General features: G+C 45.3%; 1 protein-coding gene across 1 annotated transcript in view; it reads right to left on the bottom strand.

The window, feature by feature from the left end:
* GLP2R (glucagon like peptide 2 receptor) overlaps window positions 1–20,626 on the bottom strand; it is an 883,434-nt gene that overhangs the window by 185,461 nt on the left and 677,347 nt on the right. The window contains exons 8-9 of the mRNA XM_085616722.1: window positions 19,399–19,459; window positions 8,258–8,327 (exon numbers count right to left, since the gene is read on the bottom strand). Of these exons, the coding sequence (XP_085472848.1) occupies window positions 8,258–8,327; window positions 19,399–19,459 (131 nt within the window). The remainder of the gene's footprint in view (window positions 1–8,257; window positions 8,328–19,398; window positions 19,460–20,626) is intronic.

The raw sequence follows: 20,626 nt of genomic DNA, 5'->3' as shown, positions 1-20,626 counted from the left end.
GAGTTTACTTTTCCTGGTCACTGCAGTCAAGTCTCTAGAGTTTTTTTCTTAGTTCTAGTTTTTGATGTCAACAACATCTTGCTAAACCGGCTCAGTATCCCTTCTCTAAACTCTGTTAATGCCCTAAAGAACACTGGAAGCTGGAGGGCTGTTTCTCTCCTGTAAAATACCTGAGGGACCTGAGGCAACTGTAGACCTTTCATGTTTCTTTTTATGTCTGTTGTCAGTGTTTGCAAACAATGTTTGCATAGATATTTAAACAATTATTGCCAACATCAGAATGTGTGCACACAGGAGATAGTTTGCAGGTTACCCTTGGCTTTATAGCAAACATTTTTGTATTTGTGAGAATGGCGATTGCAAAATGGAAAGTGGATGCTGCACACAGAAAGCAACGAGTTCAGATCAATTTCCCTCCCTCCCACATCTTCTTCGTCTCCTGTTCTATTATCGCCTAGTTTTTCTGAGAGGAACACACGGTTTTCCACAAAAGCAGGTTCCAGCAAGGTGTAAATGGTGAGTGACACATAGGCAGTGGCAAATACATTGCTTTCTGGGAAGAGGACAAGTACTCTGTCTGAGAATAAGGTCCTGTTCTGTTCTAACCTGGTTATTACATTTCAAAACTGTGAAGGATGCACTAATGTTGATTGAATGTGGGACACTGCCCTACAACCAGAACTTGAAAATATAAGTTGTACTTAGGCTGTCCTCCAGCTTATCAAACACCATATTTGTGCTAGATTTTGAGGTGAACCAGCCTACACAATGCCATCATCAATATCATACCTACTGGGCCTCAGTTGTCCCATGGCATGCCCTATGCCCTGTTTGGTCCAATCATAGTATCCATGGGTAAGGTGTTGGTCCGCCTACTTCATCTTCAAGTTTTGTTCACCCTGAGGGTGGAGCTACTCACCCACATCATCTTGGGCCCACAGATCTTGAGATACTCCCACTTTACATACAAGCAAATGTAAACTACGACATAGACTTAACTTTTCAGACCCAGCAAATCATATTCCCAAATCTAAGACACTTCTCGTTTAACTTGGAGAGTTACTGTTTCCCCTTACAGTGATTGCCATTGTGTTTGCCTTTACTTCAGTCTTTTTTCGGTGTTCAGCATTAAAAGGTTCGCAAACTTTAAGGCTTGGAACAGTTAATTAAGCAACCCAATTTGGCCAGGAGGATTGAGATCCTTCATTTTACAATGCTGTGTTTATGTTCTCAGAGCAATCACTAATGTTGCATGTTTGTGACCCTTGTTTGGAACAGTCCATCACTATGATAACTTTCTTGGTATTGAAATGCCTTTCTTATTTTCGGGAGAGGTCTGGTATTTGTGGTTATCTGTTGATCATTAACAACAAGTAAATGGACAGAGCTTGTCCAGCTGGTGAGAGATTGGCTGGAGAGAATTTGCCACATATTACTGCTGAAAGACTGTAGAGCACATTTGAACTGTACTAGGTCATAAGCTCACCATGTAAGGGAAACAAACCCTATAAAACTGGCACTATTATGAAGACATTTGCACCGGACTGAAGATAGGAATGACAACTGAGTAGGCACAAACAAGAGAGTTCAGAAACATATCGATACCACAGGCAAGAAGGGTTTATGAATAGATAACGTCCTTAGTGACCCAAAAGAAGAAAGGAGGTATCCAGGCACTGGATACAAGTGTCCATTACAAGAGACCTTCAGAAAAGGAAATAATCTCTAAAATGTGGGCCATTAATTAGGAATTCTAGACAGACAACCAATAGCAAAGGCTGGATTATCACACACGGGAAGCTCCCCAGTGGTAAATGAATTAACCTTGTGGTGAGGCGGGTCACATTATGCGTGTGAAAATTCTACTACCTATGTGACAAATATATCACAGAGTACCATTCATATATGAATGAGTGACTATAGGTAAGGTAGAGGTGGTCTGGAGCGCCAACAACTGTCACACCTAATTGTGTGCTCATAGAATAAAAGAGGCTCATCAATGATGTTAAAAGGGCAATGTACAAGTGTGGAGCACTGGAGAACTCTCCCCACCAAGATCCGAGATGAAAAGTTGAATGGTGATAATGAAACTGTGTGATACCGGGCAGTCAAAAATTACTTGAATGGGTCAAACATGACCACACTTTACAATTTATTAGAGTGTATTCATCGGGATGCTATGGTCCATGATTTTAAATATCACTGACAAGTTGAAAGGATACATTGAAAGTGCAAAGGGTGTGACACATACGAAATCAACTGAATATCATTGTGAAGGAAAAGATTCCTACCCAAATTGTATTGTATTGTATTGTAATTAAATTTATAACGGCGCACAGCTACCCGCCATGGGGTTTCCCGGTGCCAAGGATGGAAAAGGCCAGAACTGAGATAGCTGTTTATTGAGGGAAGAGCCAAGTTTTCAGGCCCCTACGGAACTGTGTAAAAGTGGGTTCCAATTTTAAAGAGACAGGAAGAGAGTGCCAAAGCTTAGGGGCAAGGTGAGAGAAGGAGCGCCCGCCCATTCTAACCAGTCTAAATCTGGGGATCACATAGTTACCCTGAGAAGCTTATCTAAGGGACCGGGAAGGGGCATAGGGATGAACAAGTGATCGCAGATACAGAGGTGCCAGGCCTTGTTTGATTTTAAACATAAAGCAGAGAGCCTTGAATTTAATACGGCTCTCTATACGCAGACAGGGAGAGATGGAAGATCTCTTAGGGACCTTGCAAAGGAGCCGGGCGGCAGAATTTTGCACCAACTGGAGCTTCTTTCGTACCTCCTGGCTACTACCCAGATAAAGTACATTACCATAGTCAAGGCGAGAGGTGACAAGTGCCTGGACCACAGTACGTCTAGTTGAAACGGGAAGCAGCCAGAGGATTTTTCGAAGCCACCTTAAGATGGTAAAACAGGTGGCTGCAATGCTGACCACTTGTTGACGCATGGATTGAGAATCGTCCAGCAGGAAGCCCAGATTGCGTACATGCGTAACCGGTTGGGGTAGCGGGCCCATTGCCAAGGGCCAGTCATTCGGGCCCCAGAGATGTTTATCCTTGCCCAATATAACTACCTCGGTTTTATCGCCGTTAAGTTTTAGTAGATTCGCCTGCATCCATTCTGCCACGCGACCAAGTCCCTCCTGTAAAGTAGAAAAGGAACACTCTTTGTTTGAGGATAAAGAAAAAATAATCTGCGTGTCGTCCGCATAAGAATAGAGGGATAGCCCCGCATCCTCCACAATCGAGGCCAGGGGTCGCACGTAGATTTTAAAAAGCATAGGGCTTAACGTGGACCCCTGGGGAACCCCATAAGCAGATGCGCGAATAGAGGAGGAGCAACTAGATGAGCAGACCTGAAATGAGCGCTGACACAAAAACGAGGCTAGCCAGGTCAGAGCGGACCCCGCCGCCCCAGCATTTTTTAGTGCGGTGAGAAGAATAGAATGGGACACCGTATCAAGGGCGGCGCTCAAATCAAGCAGGATCAGCGCCATGGTTTCGCCTTGATCCAAACGAGCACGTAGAGTCTCTGTAACCCCCAGTAGGGCAGTTTCCGTAGAGAAATGAGTGCGGAAGCCTGACTGAGAAGAATGGAGATAGCCTGTTGCCTTCACATGGGCAGTCAGATGAGTGTTAACATGTTTCTCCAGGATTTTTGAGAACATGGGTAGCAGGGAAATAGGCCGAAAATTAGCAAAAATTTTAGGATCCGCCCCAGGTTTTTTCAGAAGAGGGATCACCATAGCCCTCCTCCATTCTACGGGAACAGTAGATTCCCGAAGAGAGGCGTTAAGCAATTCTTGGACCACCAGGAGGGGAGCAGGTGCGAGCTGGCCAAGAATGGCAGTAGGCATAGGATCTAGAGGGGAACCAGATTTTACCTTAGAAAGGCAAAGGCGGAAAGACTCTCGATCCAATAGAGGCCAGTCAGAGATCACTTCCTTGGGAGAAAGAGTCTCACCATGAATAATGGGAGAAGGCTCACTCCTGGGCAGCGGCAAGCTAGCTGCCAGGGAATGATGGATAGTTTCAACTTTGGTGGTAAAAAAGTTAGCGATCTCATTGCATTGGGATTCCTCAAGTATCGGGGGGGGAGGGAAGGTGTCAGCCCCTGCCAGCTTCTTTATCATAGAGAAAAGAGCCTTAGGGCGATTACTGGCCTTAGAAATAGAGTCAGAAATAAAAATCCCTTTCGTTTTCCTGCAGGCTAGGTGATAGTGTTTTAGAGCTAACCTATAAGTTGATTTACTATCTGATGAGTAGGTTTTCCTCCAACACCTTTCCAGGTGTTTACACTTAGACTTCATTATTTTCAGGTCCTGCGTGAACCAAGGGGCAGGGGGCAAGTGCACAAGGGGACGTCTAGTGCATAAAGGAAGATGGTGATCGATCGTAGATGACAGCCACTGTGACACCTCCAAGTTCAGAGAGGACACAGGAAGAGAGGTATCAGGGCATGTAGATATCAACTCGGCATTGAACTTGTCCAAGTTCAGTTTAGACCATGCTCTGTACCTAACAGCATTGAGGGGCAAGGCTGGTGTGACAACACTGTCTGAAGTTAGGCTGAATTGAACGGCAAAGTGGTCCGACCAAATAAGGGGGAGGGGCGGGATACTACAATCAAGCAAAGTATTAGATAGAACAGGGTCAAGTAAGTGTCCAGCCTGATGGGTAGGTCCTCGATTACATAAAACTAGATTGATTGCTTCACAGTCAGCAAGGAACGTTTTGCTCAGGTTGTTATGAGCGTCTTCTAGATGAAGATTGAGATCTCCTATGATGATGAAATTTGCAGCCTTCAAAACATAAGGAGCTATCTGCTCTGAGAATGAAGAGAGCCAATGGGTGGGTTTATCTGGGGGACGATAAAGAAGAATACCCGATAGAGTCAGGTGAGGTGAGAGTTCTAATTTAAACAGCCCGGCTTCACAGTCGGAGAATGGCAGAGCTTCTAGCCGGCATGTGTAGATGTCTTTAAATATGATTGCAATCCCACCACCTTTCCCAGAGCTTCGGTCTCTTCTCAATATTACATAGCCAGGCGGAAGGGCCCTGGCCACATCCGCGCAGGAACTAGAGTGGAGCCAAGTTTCTGTAAGAAACAGTGCATCCGGGTGAGCAGTGCTTAAAAGATCAAATATATGTTCCTTATTCTTAGGGAGGGATCTGCAGTTAATACTCCAAAATTTAAAAATGGAGCTTACTGACACAGATGAGGCTTTTATTGTGAAGGATTCAGATTGAGTCTTGCCTCTGATACAACTAAATGTGAAATCACAGCCTGTGCATTTAGCCAGAGATCTAATTGACAAGTCAAGGGGTTTACAAGCGCATTCCTTACCCCGTAGCTGGTACAGTTCAGTAGCAGAGTATTTGCGACGTGAACTGCTATCCCGCTCATCAAGAACATTATTACTGGCCGCTGGGCGCTCTGGGGCGTGGACGGGCGCAGACGCGCTTGCCTCTGGCACGCCGTCGGCGCACGCGCGCGCTGCACGCTTGCATCCGGTTGTTCAAGTAGCAGCCGGTCGTGTTAAGGGGGCGTGGCAAAAGGCGGAAGAGACCCTCCTACTTCACTCGCGAATTAGGAGCGAGTGTTAGAGGGCGTCATGGCAACCCAACGCAGGTGACAGCGAAAACGCCCCAAACGTTAGTCCCCACCAACACACACAGCAAACACTCTGGCCAACGATAAAAACTGAGGAACAAAGGTTCCTGTGGTTAAAATTTTAAGTGCAGGTATGCGGGCAAGAAACGATTAGCTCAGCGGCAGCGGTGGCAAGATCTCAGTAGACCGCTGCGCGCTTGCATCCGGTTGTTCAAGTAGCGGCCGGTCGTGTTAAGGGGGCGTGGCCAAAGGCGGAAGAGACCCTCCTACTTCACTCGCAAATGGTGATGGATGCTTACAAAATCTTTATCTAAGTTGACATTTGCCTTGACATAGCTTCAGCGTCGGTTGGGACTATTTACTCAATGATTTTCAGCAATGGTGTAAGTAAAGAAATGACCTGAAAAGTTAGATGCCTCAGTGAGATCAAATGATAGCTTTTAATATAGATGAAAAAAATGCTTGTTTTAGAGAAGCAGTGAACTGACGGTTGGGAAGTGACTGATTAAAGATTTTCAGCAGTCCAGAGGCCAAAGAAGAGAGCAAATGTTACAAAAATTCAACATATACAATCCCATGGATATTTAAGGTCAGCTACCAGCTTCAAGAATTAATCAAAGTCGATCAGTGAACAGTAACAGTTAAAAGAGGCAAACATGATGCAAAACATAAGGGTTCAGAAGAATACAGGTCTCTAATTTTAGAACTTATAGTTAAATATATTTAGACATTTGATAGTATCTTTTCTATGCAAAAGAACCGCATTGCCAAGCTGGCTCCTCTGCATGCTGACAGCATTAAGAATCTGAGTAGAGAAAGAAAGACTTGCAAAATTATGTTTTCTAGATTTATTGGCTCCAAAATTAGAGATAGTGGATGGTTTGGTATTCAACTGTCACATCCGCTCAGTTGCTTTGACTCATGATTTGGAGGTGGCCAGTTGAAGGTTAAATCAAGGTGAAGCCTTTCAGCTGTGGTGGTTACTCTTATGCTGGACTGGAGCAACCTTATCAAGAGAAATGTATCAAGGGTGCAGGTTCTTCTCTCTGTGATAGGGGATGTTAATTCCTGGCTATTAGATGAATACTGGCCCAGCTACTGTTTGGATAGATGAATACCACACACTGTGGAACAAATCACAGCTTACCTTCCCTTTAAAAAAGCTTTTTTTAAATGTAGCTCTATGTTCTGACCTTACATCCTGAACAAATTCCATCAGCTCTCGGGGAATCATACTAAGCCAAACTAAAAGCTAACCTTGCATCCTAACTGAAACTCAGAGTGTCTCCAATATCTGTACCTATTGTGGCTCCATATACTCTACAGTCAAAGGGATAAACAAGAGCTACAATGGAATCAACCTTAACAAAACTTTATTTAACTACTCAGATAATAGTATAAACTAGTTGCATTAGCATATAGCACTAATCCACAACATAAGCATATCTGTAACAAATATCCCAGCAATGGCTACAATACAACATGAGAGTACAAGATAGAAATTAAGAAATGAATAAGTAAATAAATATAACACTACCTTTTTAAAGCTGTAAGACTCGGAAAAGCAAAAACATGCCCTTAAGCATGTTCCGTATTAATAGTAGGTTTGAGGAATATTGCTATGATGTTGGAATGTAAGCAAAGTTGCACATGCATAGAATACTTAATATGTGCCAAACTAAATCTGATAAATACTTTTATTTTAATACCATCCTAATGGCTTAAAGGCATAATAATATTAATAGTTTAAAGAGTAGTCATAGTGCCAGACACTGGAATTAATGAGTTTAGTCTAAATGGTTGCTGGTGTAAAACACAGGTAAACGTTGTTAATATAATCTGGACTGTAGTGACAAGCAGAACCAACACTGAAAATATGTACTGAAAAAATGAAAAGATTCGTAACTGGAGGTAATGAAGCTCAACACATTGTACGCAAAATATATCTGGTAAGCTATTGTTGTATCATTGCTCACCATAACTCACAGGCTTTCAATCCAGCCTGGTCTACTTGTTACACAACATATTAAAGAGATCAATAGATTTATATTATTTCTGTATCTGATCTTGGAGCTCTGTTATCTCATTCTTAAAGATTAGATTGAAAAGTACCAGAAGACAGCTGGAGGATGTTATAAACACAATTCTCTAAATAATATTGTGCAATAATTGATTTGGATTTTAAACCTAACTCTTTAAATAATAGTATAGAAAATAGTAAAATCTGAAATACTGTTACATATGCTCGAAATACATAAATGAGGTTCAAATCTACTTAACCTCTTCAGTGCCCCACCCTTTCCACGCCCTGTGCCGGGCGTTTCATTAGCGGGCGGGGTTCATGACGAGATGGTCTCGTCATGGGCACAGCGCAACCGCGGCCCATGACGAGACCATCTCGTCATGGGCACTGAAGGGGTTAATATTACGAAAAACATTACTACTCACTTGAAAGGTAACATGGAAATGTAAATAGCATGTAGGCAATGCATCTTTTTGATAAAATCTGATTTATTTTGCAATATCATGAATTGGATTGCATATGAATGCACGCAAATCAAAAGAAGGATCCAGTTACATCTCTATTTAAATCTGTGAAATCAGAAGTGGGAACTAATAACTCAACACTATACATATGCTTACCACTATTGATAGCACCATTGGCCCCCTGATGATCCACCAGATTCCCATATTTCCATATGTGCCCCAGCATCTAATAAATGATATTATTAAAAAGAACATATTAAATCATTATGTTAAGCACAGAAAAACAATTGCAGTTTCATTCATTATTTTGCATATTGACTGAATTTCATGTTTATCTATATTCTGGTAGATCCTAAAGTAATGGTAATAGAGTTTTTTTAGACTAATACAAGCAATACATTAATACTGTAGGATAAAGATATGCTGATATGTGGTCTCAAATGTAATTACTCAATTCCATTCAATTCAAATCAGCTTTATTCGATTCTATGTCATAAAATCATAAAAGCACAATATTAAAAACAGTTTAAAAAGATACATTTTTCCAGATTCAAATACGATCAACAGAGTAATGAAAAATACAATCCATATAAAAAACAGAAATACATAATAAAATCCATATATATACACAGAGAGATACAAGGACACCAAATTTTTGCAATAGCTTCCCATAGTGTTCCGGAACCTTATGACGGCCTTTAAGAAAGAAGAGGTGGCCGCGATGATGTATTCATTTTCTAGCATTTGTAGTCTTAGAAAAGCTATTCTAAATTGTTTTAGGTTCCATCTTCTGAGAATGGGCAATAAGAAATTTTTCCTTGGTGAGACATAATATTTACAGGATAAAGTGCAGTGCATTGTGGTCAATCTAGAGATATCATCGCATGGGCATATCGGATGATATTTTGTCCAGTTGTTGATATCAGGAAATGTGACTATCCAGAAAAAAGACCCACTACGAAAACGGGACAAAAGCATACGGGAGAAACTACTCAGTACCAATGTTAAGTAGGGCTGTAGACCTATGCAAGTGGACATCAAGTGATTTGCCATGAGCGATTTCTTTTCTCTCTCGATGAGCCAACGTTTATTCTCTAGGTGATTCAAACAGTGTTTCTTGAGGAATTTTCTGGAAACAGATTCCAAGCTGCTTGGATTATGAAAATATTCTGGGTGGCCTATATCATATACCATACCTTTTATATAACTAATCCAAGGCAGATTTGCCACCCCATCCAACTTGAGGCAGTCCATAATTACATCCCTATTGAAGCCTGTCTCTATCGACACACATACCTTGTGCCATAGAAGGAGGGGGATAATCTTTATAGTATCAGAGATGTGTGCTAGACCAAGTTCCCTGTGGCAACAATAAGTGGCAGTCGAACTGGGAACCGCCAATAGATAGCGCAAAAATATGTTTTCACAGCGTTGTTTTTGGTCCAAGCATTCGATACCCCATATGCCAGCCCCGTATGTCCTGTTGAGGTACATTTAGATTTGTAAATGGCCAGCAGCTCTGGGACGGGTCTTCCACCTAGTTTTTTTGAAAAGTTAGTAAAAGCTCCTATGGCTCTCGAGAGGGTCAGCTTTCTGCTGTTCATGGCTGCTTTCCAGGAACCCTTCCTATCAAAGAGATAATGAGATAATTTATCCGTGCTTGCAATTGTTTTGTTGTCAATAAAGATGTCACATGTCTTTCTCAATTTTGTCCCACAGCTCATAGTAAATGTCTTGGCGAAATTTACCTTTAAGCCCTGCTCCATCATGTAAGCAACTCAATTATCTGACATCCCAAAAAGCTCATAGGTACATTTATTAGATCAATCTATGACTGATGTTCGCCCAATCAATATTAACATCACCTTCAAAGGATCAATCTTTTTATGGGATTTGATTTTTTTTCTTTATGGATACTCACAAGGGAAAAACAGCAATTAACTGCTGTTGTGTAGTATTAATTGTGTATTTTCTAAATGATATCATGATGTAGATAGATGTAAAAATATTGACCATATTGTTATGCCACTAAAAATGAACACTATCAGTTCATGTACACCCAGTGGGTCAAACGTCAATAAATTGCTCCAGTAAGGTTTCTACTTTATTTACAGTAATATTTTACAAATTCTCTTTTTAGGAATTCATGAAGGATTCGTGGAGTATAGCTGTACAATTCCAAGAGTACTTAAATTTGTAAGCACAGACCCATATAGAAAATTGTAAAATCTACATTTCTGAATCCAGAAATGAAATTTATAAGAACAGCTTAACTTTGTTATAAGTTCTTTCCTCCAGGGAAAAATAATTTTCTCTTTATACAGTGATGCTTTCTTTTAAATCTCCATTAATTTGAGTAGAGTTCCCTCCCCAGATCAATCTAAAAATCGAGATAATGCTATAATTGGAAATAGTAAATCTGCTGCTGTTTTCAAGCATGTATGTTGGAAATGTATTCACCATACAAGCATTGCGTCGTCTGCACTGTGCTTCCTGTTTAAAATTGATATTGAGTGATAATTATTAAAACTTGGAATTAGGTTGTGGATTCCTCAGAGGTACCCAAGAGCTTTCCAATTTCAAATGAGTCCACCCAGGACAACTGTTTACATAGTATATAAGCTGTCCTCGGGCTGACATTGACATGCAAAAGTTTTAAGGACACCCACAAAGGTCCTCTCACCATGGAACATCCACAACCCAATATGGTGAGAATATTTAACCTACCTAAATCTGGACGCAGAATTCAAACTGTACTGCCCATAATGGGGTGGAGTTGTTTCCAGACCATGTAAGTAGCCTTACTTTGGCATGAGGTATTTGAAGGGTGGAGTAAAACCCCCTTTTTCAAGTATTTCCAAGTATTCCTCGAAAAAGTGGGAATATACTTGTGTAATTCCTTCATTGTTCACCAAATTCTGCATTTATTACAATTTTCCCCTAAATATTTTCAAAGTAAATTTCAGTATGTGTGATCTGCCGAAATTTTCATAGGCAAAAATGTGGGACTACATGTTTGTCACAGGACTTGAAATTCCTATGAAAGCAGTAACAATGGTTGCCGCACATATTAGAAAAACAGCCCTATACACGTGCATAGCTGCAAACTAAGGTAGAACAAGGGAGGTGCAATGGACAAAATATACTTAGTAATTTATGTTCGAATCCATCCAGTTCCCTGTAAATTGCTCAGACAAAAAACCTTGTCCAAATATTGTGCTCCGATATTCTAAGATATATTTCTGAGAAAACATGCATAAACGTGCTTGACAGTAATAAATATCCCCGTATTTCAAGGAGCTGTAAAAGAAAATACTTTTCTTGTGGAGAAAAAAGAAATATGGACATTATCATGCTCTCTGCATGAAGGCATGTAGATTTTCCCCATTCGCCCAAGGCAGACGAGTACATGTGGATATTTACAATTTGTGGAAAAGTTCATGCACACTGCAAGGTTTTTGTGAACCCTTAGGGGCATATTCTCAAGGAGCTATCACCGAGTTATCGGCACTTTATCGCAGCCAAATTGGCGATAAATGTATCGCCCCATTCACAATCTGGTGCAGACAGCCTATACCACCAGTATTCCGGCGATAGCATCCTCAAAAAACATCGCCACAGATGACCCTGGCAGCTATCGCTAATGAGATGCAGAGTAGGCATTCCCGAGCAAAAAGCCGCAGCAACACCACACCTCAACATTCTCAACGACCAGCCTGATCTGCGATAAGATCACAAAACAGGCACTATGGCGCATTAGCTGCAGGAAACTAACACCTGCTATTACCTGGTGCAAAGTCGGATTACAACCGGCACATGTCCTACTTGTGCCCCCTGGTGACACGGCACACAATTACCACAAACAGAAAGCACACGCATTCCATCAATGTGCAGGCAACAGTGGACCACCTGGGAATCGTCACCAACGTCGCCGCCAACTAAACAGGCAGTGTGCATGATTCCTACCCCTACCCACAGTCCATCATCAACCAGCGCTAACAGGATGGCACCTATGGAAATGGATTGCTCGTTGGCAAGTACCAAATAAACACACCACAACCCCCAACTCCACATTCATGAAAATCACAACTCTGGGAATGCACACATCACAGGCTCACATCCAGCATGCCAAACAACATGCCCACCCACCAGACACAACAGCACAACTTACTGTGGCAACCTGGGCTAGGCATGTACATGAGACATCACCAACTGCATGGCACCTCAGCCACACAATAGCAGAATGTGGTGAGAGGTGGGAACCAGGCATGTGCGACGGAGGCAAGTGACCCATGAATGAGAAGGTACACAATGCCAAGTGTGGAGGATATGTGCTGGACAGACTTCAGTATGCAGACCACAGACATATCCATGTCTACATGCACTGCTGGTGTATGGAGTGTAGTGGACAGTGGGTGCAACCATGTCACCCCAGCCAGTGGGGAAGATCGTGGAAATGTAGCTTGTGATGTCCCCCCCTGTAGGCATGTGCGGAGTGGGCTGGCCTGGCATATGCCAGGCCAGCGTAGGGGTGTGAATAAAATGCACGTAGCCCTGGGCGTGGTTCTCTTCAAGAATGCCCAACGTCTCTGCCAGGGCGGCGCCTGCCACGAGGCCAATGCATTGCCGTGAGCAGGGTTGCCTGCGATCCTGTGTGCCTGCTGCTCCCCGGCCTGCTGGTCCCCGTACCAGTCCTGCACGCCTGCCTCCAAGCAGCCAGGCCTCACTCACACCTGCAGACACGGGTGTGCGTCAAGGAGGGCCCACCATGTGCGGGCGCAAGCCCCAAGCCCGAGGCCCAAGGCCCGCAAGCTTAGCAGCCCCCTCAGACCATCACGGCCTCCGGGACACAGGCCTGTTTTACTCCTTTCTCATCTACATAGTCCACCGGCCTACACAGTTGCCAGGTCGGTCACACACTTGGAACTGAGTCTTGATTGTGCAATGGCAGAGTACACACTTTATGGCTGTGTTTATGTCACTACACGCCCTTCGATGTGGTGCCACAAACTCTGCATAGCATCCTGCACGGCACCTGTCTGTGGTCCCTTTCTGACTACTGCCTTCGGACTACACTGCGGTCGAGTAGATCACACAGTTGGAACTGAATCTTGATTTGTGAATGGCCGAGTTCATATCATTGAACGCATGGAGAGGAGTAAGAGGAAGACGTGGTGCAGTTCGAAATAGAAAAGAATCCTCGATACTGAGGTGATCGAACACTGCCAACAACTGCTCTGGTGTCAATAACTCTGTGCATCGCGAGCAACGACACGTGGCTGTGGGCCACTGCTTACCGCTGCCTCGGGCCTAGATTGCGGTCGAGTAGGACACACATTGGGAACTCAGTCTTAATTTATTTATGGCAGCTTTAATATCATGTACTGTCTTCATCGCAGACTGCACACCCCTACAGCTCTGGTGCCACTAAGTCTGTTTCCCAACAGCCATGGACACTTACTGGTTGAACTTTGTTGGCGACTAAGTCTTTGGACTGGGGGTTGTCTTCATCATCATGAGGCTGTGGCATTCCACTCCTCAATTTGCCGCTTCCGGATGGCTTCTACCCTCTGCATCATGCCCTGGAGGACACCTTCCACTGTCCCCCGCAAGCCTCTGCTACATTCACCTAGGACATAGATGGGGACGACCCGCTCAGCTCGCGTGGCCCATCTCACTGCACCGCAAGTCACTGTCCCGTGGCGGTGTGCCTGTGCCGGCCGCAGTGCATCCGGGGTCACTAACTCTGTGCAGCTCAGTCAGGGACCCTGTCCGATAGAATATTGGATGGCCTCTGGGTTGATGGCCTTGGGGTCCTCAACGCCATGTGTCTGTGGCCCTGTGCTGTCCGCTGTCTCCGGACTCAAATGTGGTACACCAGGGCTCACACATCAACTCGAGTTCTGATCGGCCCGGATGTCGCATCACTACAGGAGGCACACGCCACAACCGCCAGGACCACCTCCAAATGCCAACTGCGAGAGTCATAACAGCCGTACTGGCAGACCCACGGAGATGCTCACACCGGTCGTGGATGCCATCATCTGCCTGATACCCTGCTCAGCACTCCAGGTGCCACTGACTCAATGCACCATGACTCATGGACCATTTCCGAATGAGTTGAGTGCTGTGGGGAGCTCAGAAAACAATGTCACCTCATGCAGTGTGGGAGACCTGGGACAATTATGATGAAGATGATGCATGTGTAACACACATCACAGCAGCTGCGTCATGAATAACCCAAAGAGACACAATGCTCAACATTATTTTCACATGAGCACGCTAATCTCTATTGTATCAATCAATGAGTGGTTTATAGAGCATGCTACTCACCCGTGAGGGTCTCAAGGCACTGGGGGGAAGCAGCTCCGGGTCAGTCAAAGAGTCAAGTCTTGAGGTCCTTCCTGAATGTGTGGAAGGTTGGGGAGCATCTGATGTTGAGCGGGAGCTCGCTCCAGGTTTTGGCTGCAATGTAGGAGAAAGCTCTCCCGCCGGTTCTGTTTCTGCGGATGTGGTGGACCTCTGCCAGGGCGAGGTCAGTGGAGCGGAGGTTCCTCTTGGGTACGTAGAAACATACTCGGTCATTGAGGTATTTGGGTCCAACGTTGTTGAGGGATTTGTAGGCGTGGGTGAGGAGTTTGAAGGTGACCCTCTTATCGACGAGGAGCCAGTGGAGGCTTCATAGTTGTTGGGTAATATGTTCATGGTGCTGTGTCCCTAGGACGAGCCTGTCTGCGGCGTTCTGGATGGTTTGGAGTTTGTGTAGAAGAGTTTTGTTGACTCCGGCGAAGAGGGCGTTGACATAGTCTAGCCTGCTGGTTATGAGTGCATGGGTGGCGGTCTTTCTGCAGTCGGGTGGGATCCATTTGAAGGTCTTACAGAGGATGCGGAGGCAGTTGAAACTGGTGGACGCAACGGCGTTGATCTGGTGGTTCATGGAGAGGGAGGAGTCAAGGATTATGCTGAGGTTCTGAGTGTGGTCTGTCGGGGTGGGTGCGCTCCCGATGGCAGAGGGCCACCAGGTGTTGTCCCAGGTGGAGGTGCAGGGTCCGAGGATGAGGACCTCGGTCTTCTCGGAGTTGAGATTTAGGCAGCTGTCCTTCATCCAGGCTGCTACGTTTCTCATTCCTTCCTGGAAGCAGAGTCTGGTGATTTCTGGGTTCTTGGTGAGGGAGAGGATGAGTTGGGTGTCGTCGGCATAGGACACGATGCTAATTCCATGCTGTCTGACGATGGCGGCGATGAGGGCCATGTAGATGTTGAAGAGCGTCGGGCTGAGTGAAGATCCTTGGGGTACTCCGCAGATGATGTCAGTGGGGTCGGAGAGGAAAGGGGGGAGTCTGATCCTCTGGGATCTGCCATAGAGCAAGGATTGGATCCAGTCGAGGGCAGATCCCTGTATTTCTGTGCTAGCGTGCGATGTGAGACGGTGTCGAAGGCTGCAGAGAGGTCTAGGAGGATGAGGGCTGCGGTGTGTGTCCCTGGTCTAGCAGCATGCGGATGTCATTGGTGGCGTAGAGGAGGGTGGTCTCGGTGCTGTGGTTGCTACGGAATCCAGACTGGGATGCATCTAAGATGGAGTTTTCTTCGATGAAGGCGGACAGCTGGGCGTTCATGAGTCTTTCGGTGACTTTGGCTGCGAAGGGGAGGAGAGAGATGGGCCCGTAGTTCTTCAGGTCAGTTGGGTCGGCCGTTGGTTTCTTGAGGAGGGGTTTCACCGTTGCATGCTTCCAGTCATCTGGGCAGATGCCGGAGTTGATTGTTCATCCTAGTTTGGGTGCGATGACAGCGGTGGCCCTGTGGAAGATGTGAGGGGGGCAGGGGTCCGTTGGGGCTCCTGAATGCGTCTTCTTCATGGTTGAGGAGATGAGCTCGATGGACGTGGGGGCCCAGGAGGTGATGGTCGGCTTCTCGGTGGTGGTGGGTGGTGTGGTGCTGTTTTCTGCTGGCTCGCTGAAGTTGTCGTAGAGGGCCTCGATCTTCAGGTGGAAGTAGGAGCTGAGTTTGTCGCAGAGTGCCTGGGAGGGTGTGATGTCAGTGGTTTTGCAGGTGGGTTTTGCAAACTGCTGAATGATGTTGAACAGTTCCTTGACTTTGGATGCGTTGGTCTTGACTTTGTCTCTGATGAAGGTCCTTTTGGTGTCCCTTATCCGTTGGTGGTAGTCCTTCAGGCACTCTTGTGGTTGTTCTATGCTTCCGTGGTCATCTGATTCCTCCAGGTTTTCTCCAAGCGTCTGCAGGAGCGTCTGGCTTCTTGGAGTTCGGTGGTGAACCAGGCGGCCCTCAGTATTGCTCCAACCTCAGTGCACTGCAACTCATGGACACTCCTGTTGGCATGTTGGGTGACCTCTGTACTAGCTCCGGGTACCACCATGATGCTCCGCAGTTGTTTCTGTGATGCTGGTGCTGTCTATTTCCATTTAAATGGTGTTCACTGTACACGTTGTTGCCAGCACCGACCACTCCATGCGGGCTGGCCTACATTCACCCCACACCCATCCAGCACAGGCGTCACTGTACATGTGACCCTGCCAATAAAGGGGCCGGGCGCATGTGCCCGTAGCCAGTTTTACAAACTGTCCACGTGTGGTCATTATGTATGCATGAGGGCCCCACTGGCAGTGGGTGAGACCTTGGACATGTAGCTTTGTCGTCACCCACTCAATGCTTAAGGGGAGTGGCCTGGGCCATCGTACAGAGGTCCGGCGTGGGGATGTGGATGATGATTCCATGGCTCTGGGAGTGGTCCATTGCAGGTAATGTGCACATGCATGTGTATCTGTCGTGGTGTGGGTCTCCTTTGTGGGGTGTAGGTAGTCCCTGATGGGACTTGAACACCCACGTATGTGATCTAGTTCGGCTTCCATGGGCTCTGACCCCACCCACGCCTGTTAGGCCAGCTCCTCTTGGCATTCTGACACCTGGTATTGGAATGCGATGTGTGCCTATGTGAAGCGTTGGGAGCCAGCCATGGTGGTGGGTGCTTCCTGCTGTGTGGTTGGTGCAGGGCTGGGGTCTCCTCTGTGTGGCTTGGCTGCCCTGCTCCTGGGGGTGGGTTGCCTAAGATGTCCATGGGCTGTTGCAGGGCGTCAGTGTTGAGTGGGTGGTGGTCCTCTCCAGCATCACCGATGAGTGGTGTGGTCGGCTCTGCAGGAGGTGTTGTTTGTCTATCTGCAATGTGAAGGGGAGATGCATGTTGACATTGTGTTGAAATGTATGTTGGCACATTGTTCTAGTTTACATGCAGACTGTATGACTGTGTACATTGTGACTGTTTGGGAGGTGCTGGAAATTTGATGCGGGATAGTGGACAGTTGGACTACATGACGGATGTGTGGTTGTACACATGCATTTCCGTCTCGCAGTTTGCTGCTATGTTAGATGTGATTGGCCTGTTTCTGCGCATGAGCGGACCTAGTTGTGTCCTCTGTTCTGCAGTGTCGGTGTTGCACTTTGTGCCACTTTGTCATCAGATGTGCTGTTATTGCTATGTGTGTGTGCTGCAGTATGTCATGGGGATGAGGGACATGATCCAGGGTCGTTGTGGGTGTGCAGTCTGCTACACATCGTTGTGCATGTGTGCCATTTTGCCCATCTCTCCCCATCCCCCCAGTCCCTGGTCATTACTCACCCTGTTGATGTTGTATCAGGTGCTCTCAAGCTGCGTCCTGACTCCCACCTCCTTGCAGCGTCTCCACACTGATTACTGTGGCCCCCATTTCCTCCTGCTCCTCATGTGGCGCAGGACTACCACCTCCTGTTGCCATTGCTGCCTTCCTGGTGGCAGCGGGTTTGTGCTTGGTTTGGCTTTTCACATCATGCCAGCACCTTGTGGCCTTCTCCATTGCCCTCCTCGACTCTCTGACTGCATTCATGTTGGTCTACTTGTGTGTCAGTTGAAGGTGGTGTTCTGTCACCTCCGTGACGCTGATCTGCTTTTCCTGCGGACTGCACCCCGTCTTCCTCTCACTCTTCTCCTTGGCCTTCCCCAATCCCATTGTTCCTTGCTGGTGGTCTGTGGGGCTTGTGGGGTTTGCATTGGCCTCTGCACTCGGTCCGGGTGCATCCATGGTGCTACACAGTTACTTTTTTTATCCCTTTTTTTGTGTTGCTTTTATAGTGCATTTTCCCGCATGACGTGTGGGATTTGCAGGCCTGAGGCAGGTTTTGGCTGGCTTTTGTATCGCGATTGGCCTCATTACAGCTATTTTTGCGTTTGTGTATCGCATTTTTTGCGGCGTCGTGTTGACTTTATCGCGGACATTTGACGCGTTATCGTGGGCCTATCGCATGGTACCGCCGGCTTGGGAATACCACGTTTCCACTGTGTTATTTTCCCGCGATAGAGCGCAATGTGAAGAGTTGCGTTAAGCTATTTTTGCGGTAGTTTTCACACGTTCTTGAGAATATCTCCTTTAGAAGTTAGTGTCATCTGCATAGGTGTTCCTATCCTTCTGTTTCAATAGTTATTCTGCTCACAAAGACCATGAAATGTGGGAGCCAGGCAGTTTAATCCTTCCTGTGCTCTGTGCTATTTATGGATAGCTTGCCAGAAACGCGTGGGCTGGAGGCAAGGTGAGGAGGCAACAAAAAAAAACGTTGAAAATTAAAATAATGCAAAGTAGAAGCGAATTGGATAACCAGGTGTGGCTGGAAGGCCACCCCAACCACAGCGACCCTCCAAAACAAGTCCATCCATCTCGGAGGATTTCAAATGCAGCCCAAAATCAGCCATTTCATCAATGTATCGGCCACAGCACCGATTTAGCTTTCTCCAAGCGCATATATTATGAAGCACACATCAGGTAATTATAGCATGATTGAACATGTAGCTGACCAATTTCGCACTGGTCAGTGGCCATCTTTTACACTAATGAACTAGTGACAAACGTAATTTTCAGTCAGGCAAAAGAAGTTCTTGCACTTTTCATCCAATGCAAATTCCATTTTTCACTGGCCAGTCGGTGCAAAATCAGGGCAAAACAGCTCTTAGCGCAGTGCATGTTGTCAGGTCCCTGCCGTGTAACATCCATACATCTATGAATGTGTTTAATGATATGTCACATCCAGAAACCCTACTGGGAAGTTACGAGTAAACAAACTGTTGAGACTGTGATGCAAGGCCATTTCGAATTCTGTTGGATGATACCTCCACATATTGCAATTATGAAATGCACCACTGAAAATTCTAAAACATTATAAAATATATAAAAAGTCAAGTACAAATTATATGCTCATTTCCCTTTTTTATGAATATGATTATTATGTCTTGTAGTAAAAGCATTGTAATTACTTACCCACTATTTTCCAGTTTAGCTTTTGCTAACACCCAAGGAAAAACAAACAGGGTGGGAAACACTGTAGAAAAATAGAAATAGTAACACATAAGCAGGAAAATATATGACTGGAATATTCTGACGGCGTCAACAGGTAACTGCATTGTAGTACAATAATACAGGGCAGCCTACAATCCCCATATCAAACGCTTACTCTAAATTTCTTATTGTAGACATATTTTTAGCATTACTAGTCACCTGTAACAAGAACATTACATAGTTGCTCAACTGTAAATAATGATGTCGATTCATTTTTCAGTTGTGACGTTATAATGCCAGCTGCCAGAGCCAGACGTCATTGTGAAAGGCAGGTCACAGGGCAGAATGACGACTGCCATTTTAACAATATAAAAGCGGCATATTTGTTTACATTTCACGCAACCCAGGAAAGCTAGCAAAGTTGCTGCACTGCGTTGTGTGAAAGGATCAGCAGAAATGAACCATTTAGATTAAAATATGGCGCATTTCTTCTGTCTCCTAGTGCTTGTGCACTATGTGTAGTCTAGACCAACGCAAGCACCCTTGCACCATGGTGCAAGTGTGTCTGCGTTACAGGCAGAATGCAGGACACATAGAAAGAGGAAGTAACAAGGAGACATTTACTATTTTTAGTAAATCTGTGAATCGATGGGCGAATGCATAGGAACACCAAAACTCCCCCATGGAATGCCTCCCTGAAGCAAAGTAACGGAAGGCAGTGGAATGCGCTGCCTTGCACTACTTTGTATTTACTAAACCACACAAAGCCGCACAAAGTGGTTTTAAGTAGCTTTGTAAATGCTAAAAGGAATTTTGTGTCGGGCTGCACCATAAAAGTGACCCAACCTGTTGCAAAACCTTGGTAAATCTGCCCCCAAGATCTTCAGTGCTCCTCTTTTAATATGTGTCTGTTTTACACCACAGAATCCACATTTATTTAAAATGTTTTTGAATATGCTGGTCCAAGTCAAAGAAGAAGACACCAAGGATTTAAGCTTTATAGTCCTGGTGTAATGGAGTGATCATGTGTTATATGGACTAAAATACCCTCTGCTGTACATTAAAAGCATACTAATAATCACCTTATACCAAGGCTTAACTTGAGCTGGTGGTTGAATGTGGAGCCCATCGGCACTCATTTTTAGGGACCAACACGTATGTTTGCTTATCAGAGTTTAACTAAGAGAGAACAGGACACAGGGGGCAAAGG

Source organism: Triturus cristatus, chromosome 7, assembly GCF_964204655.1.
Source record: "Triturus cristatus chromosome 7, aTriCri1.1, whole genome shotgun sequence".
NCBI lineage: Eukaryota > Metazoa > Chordata > Amphibia > Caudata > Salamandridae > Triturus > Triturus cristatus.
The sequence above is the reverse complement of the archived record's forward strand: the minus strand, read 5'-3'. Positions and strand labels throughout refer to the sequence as shown.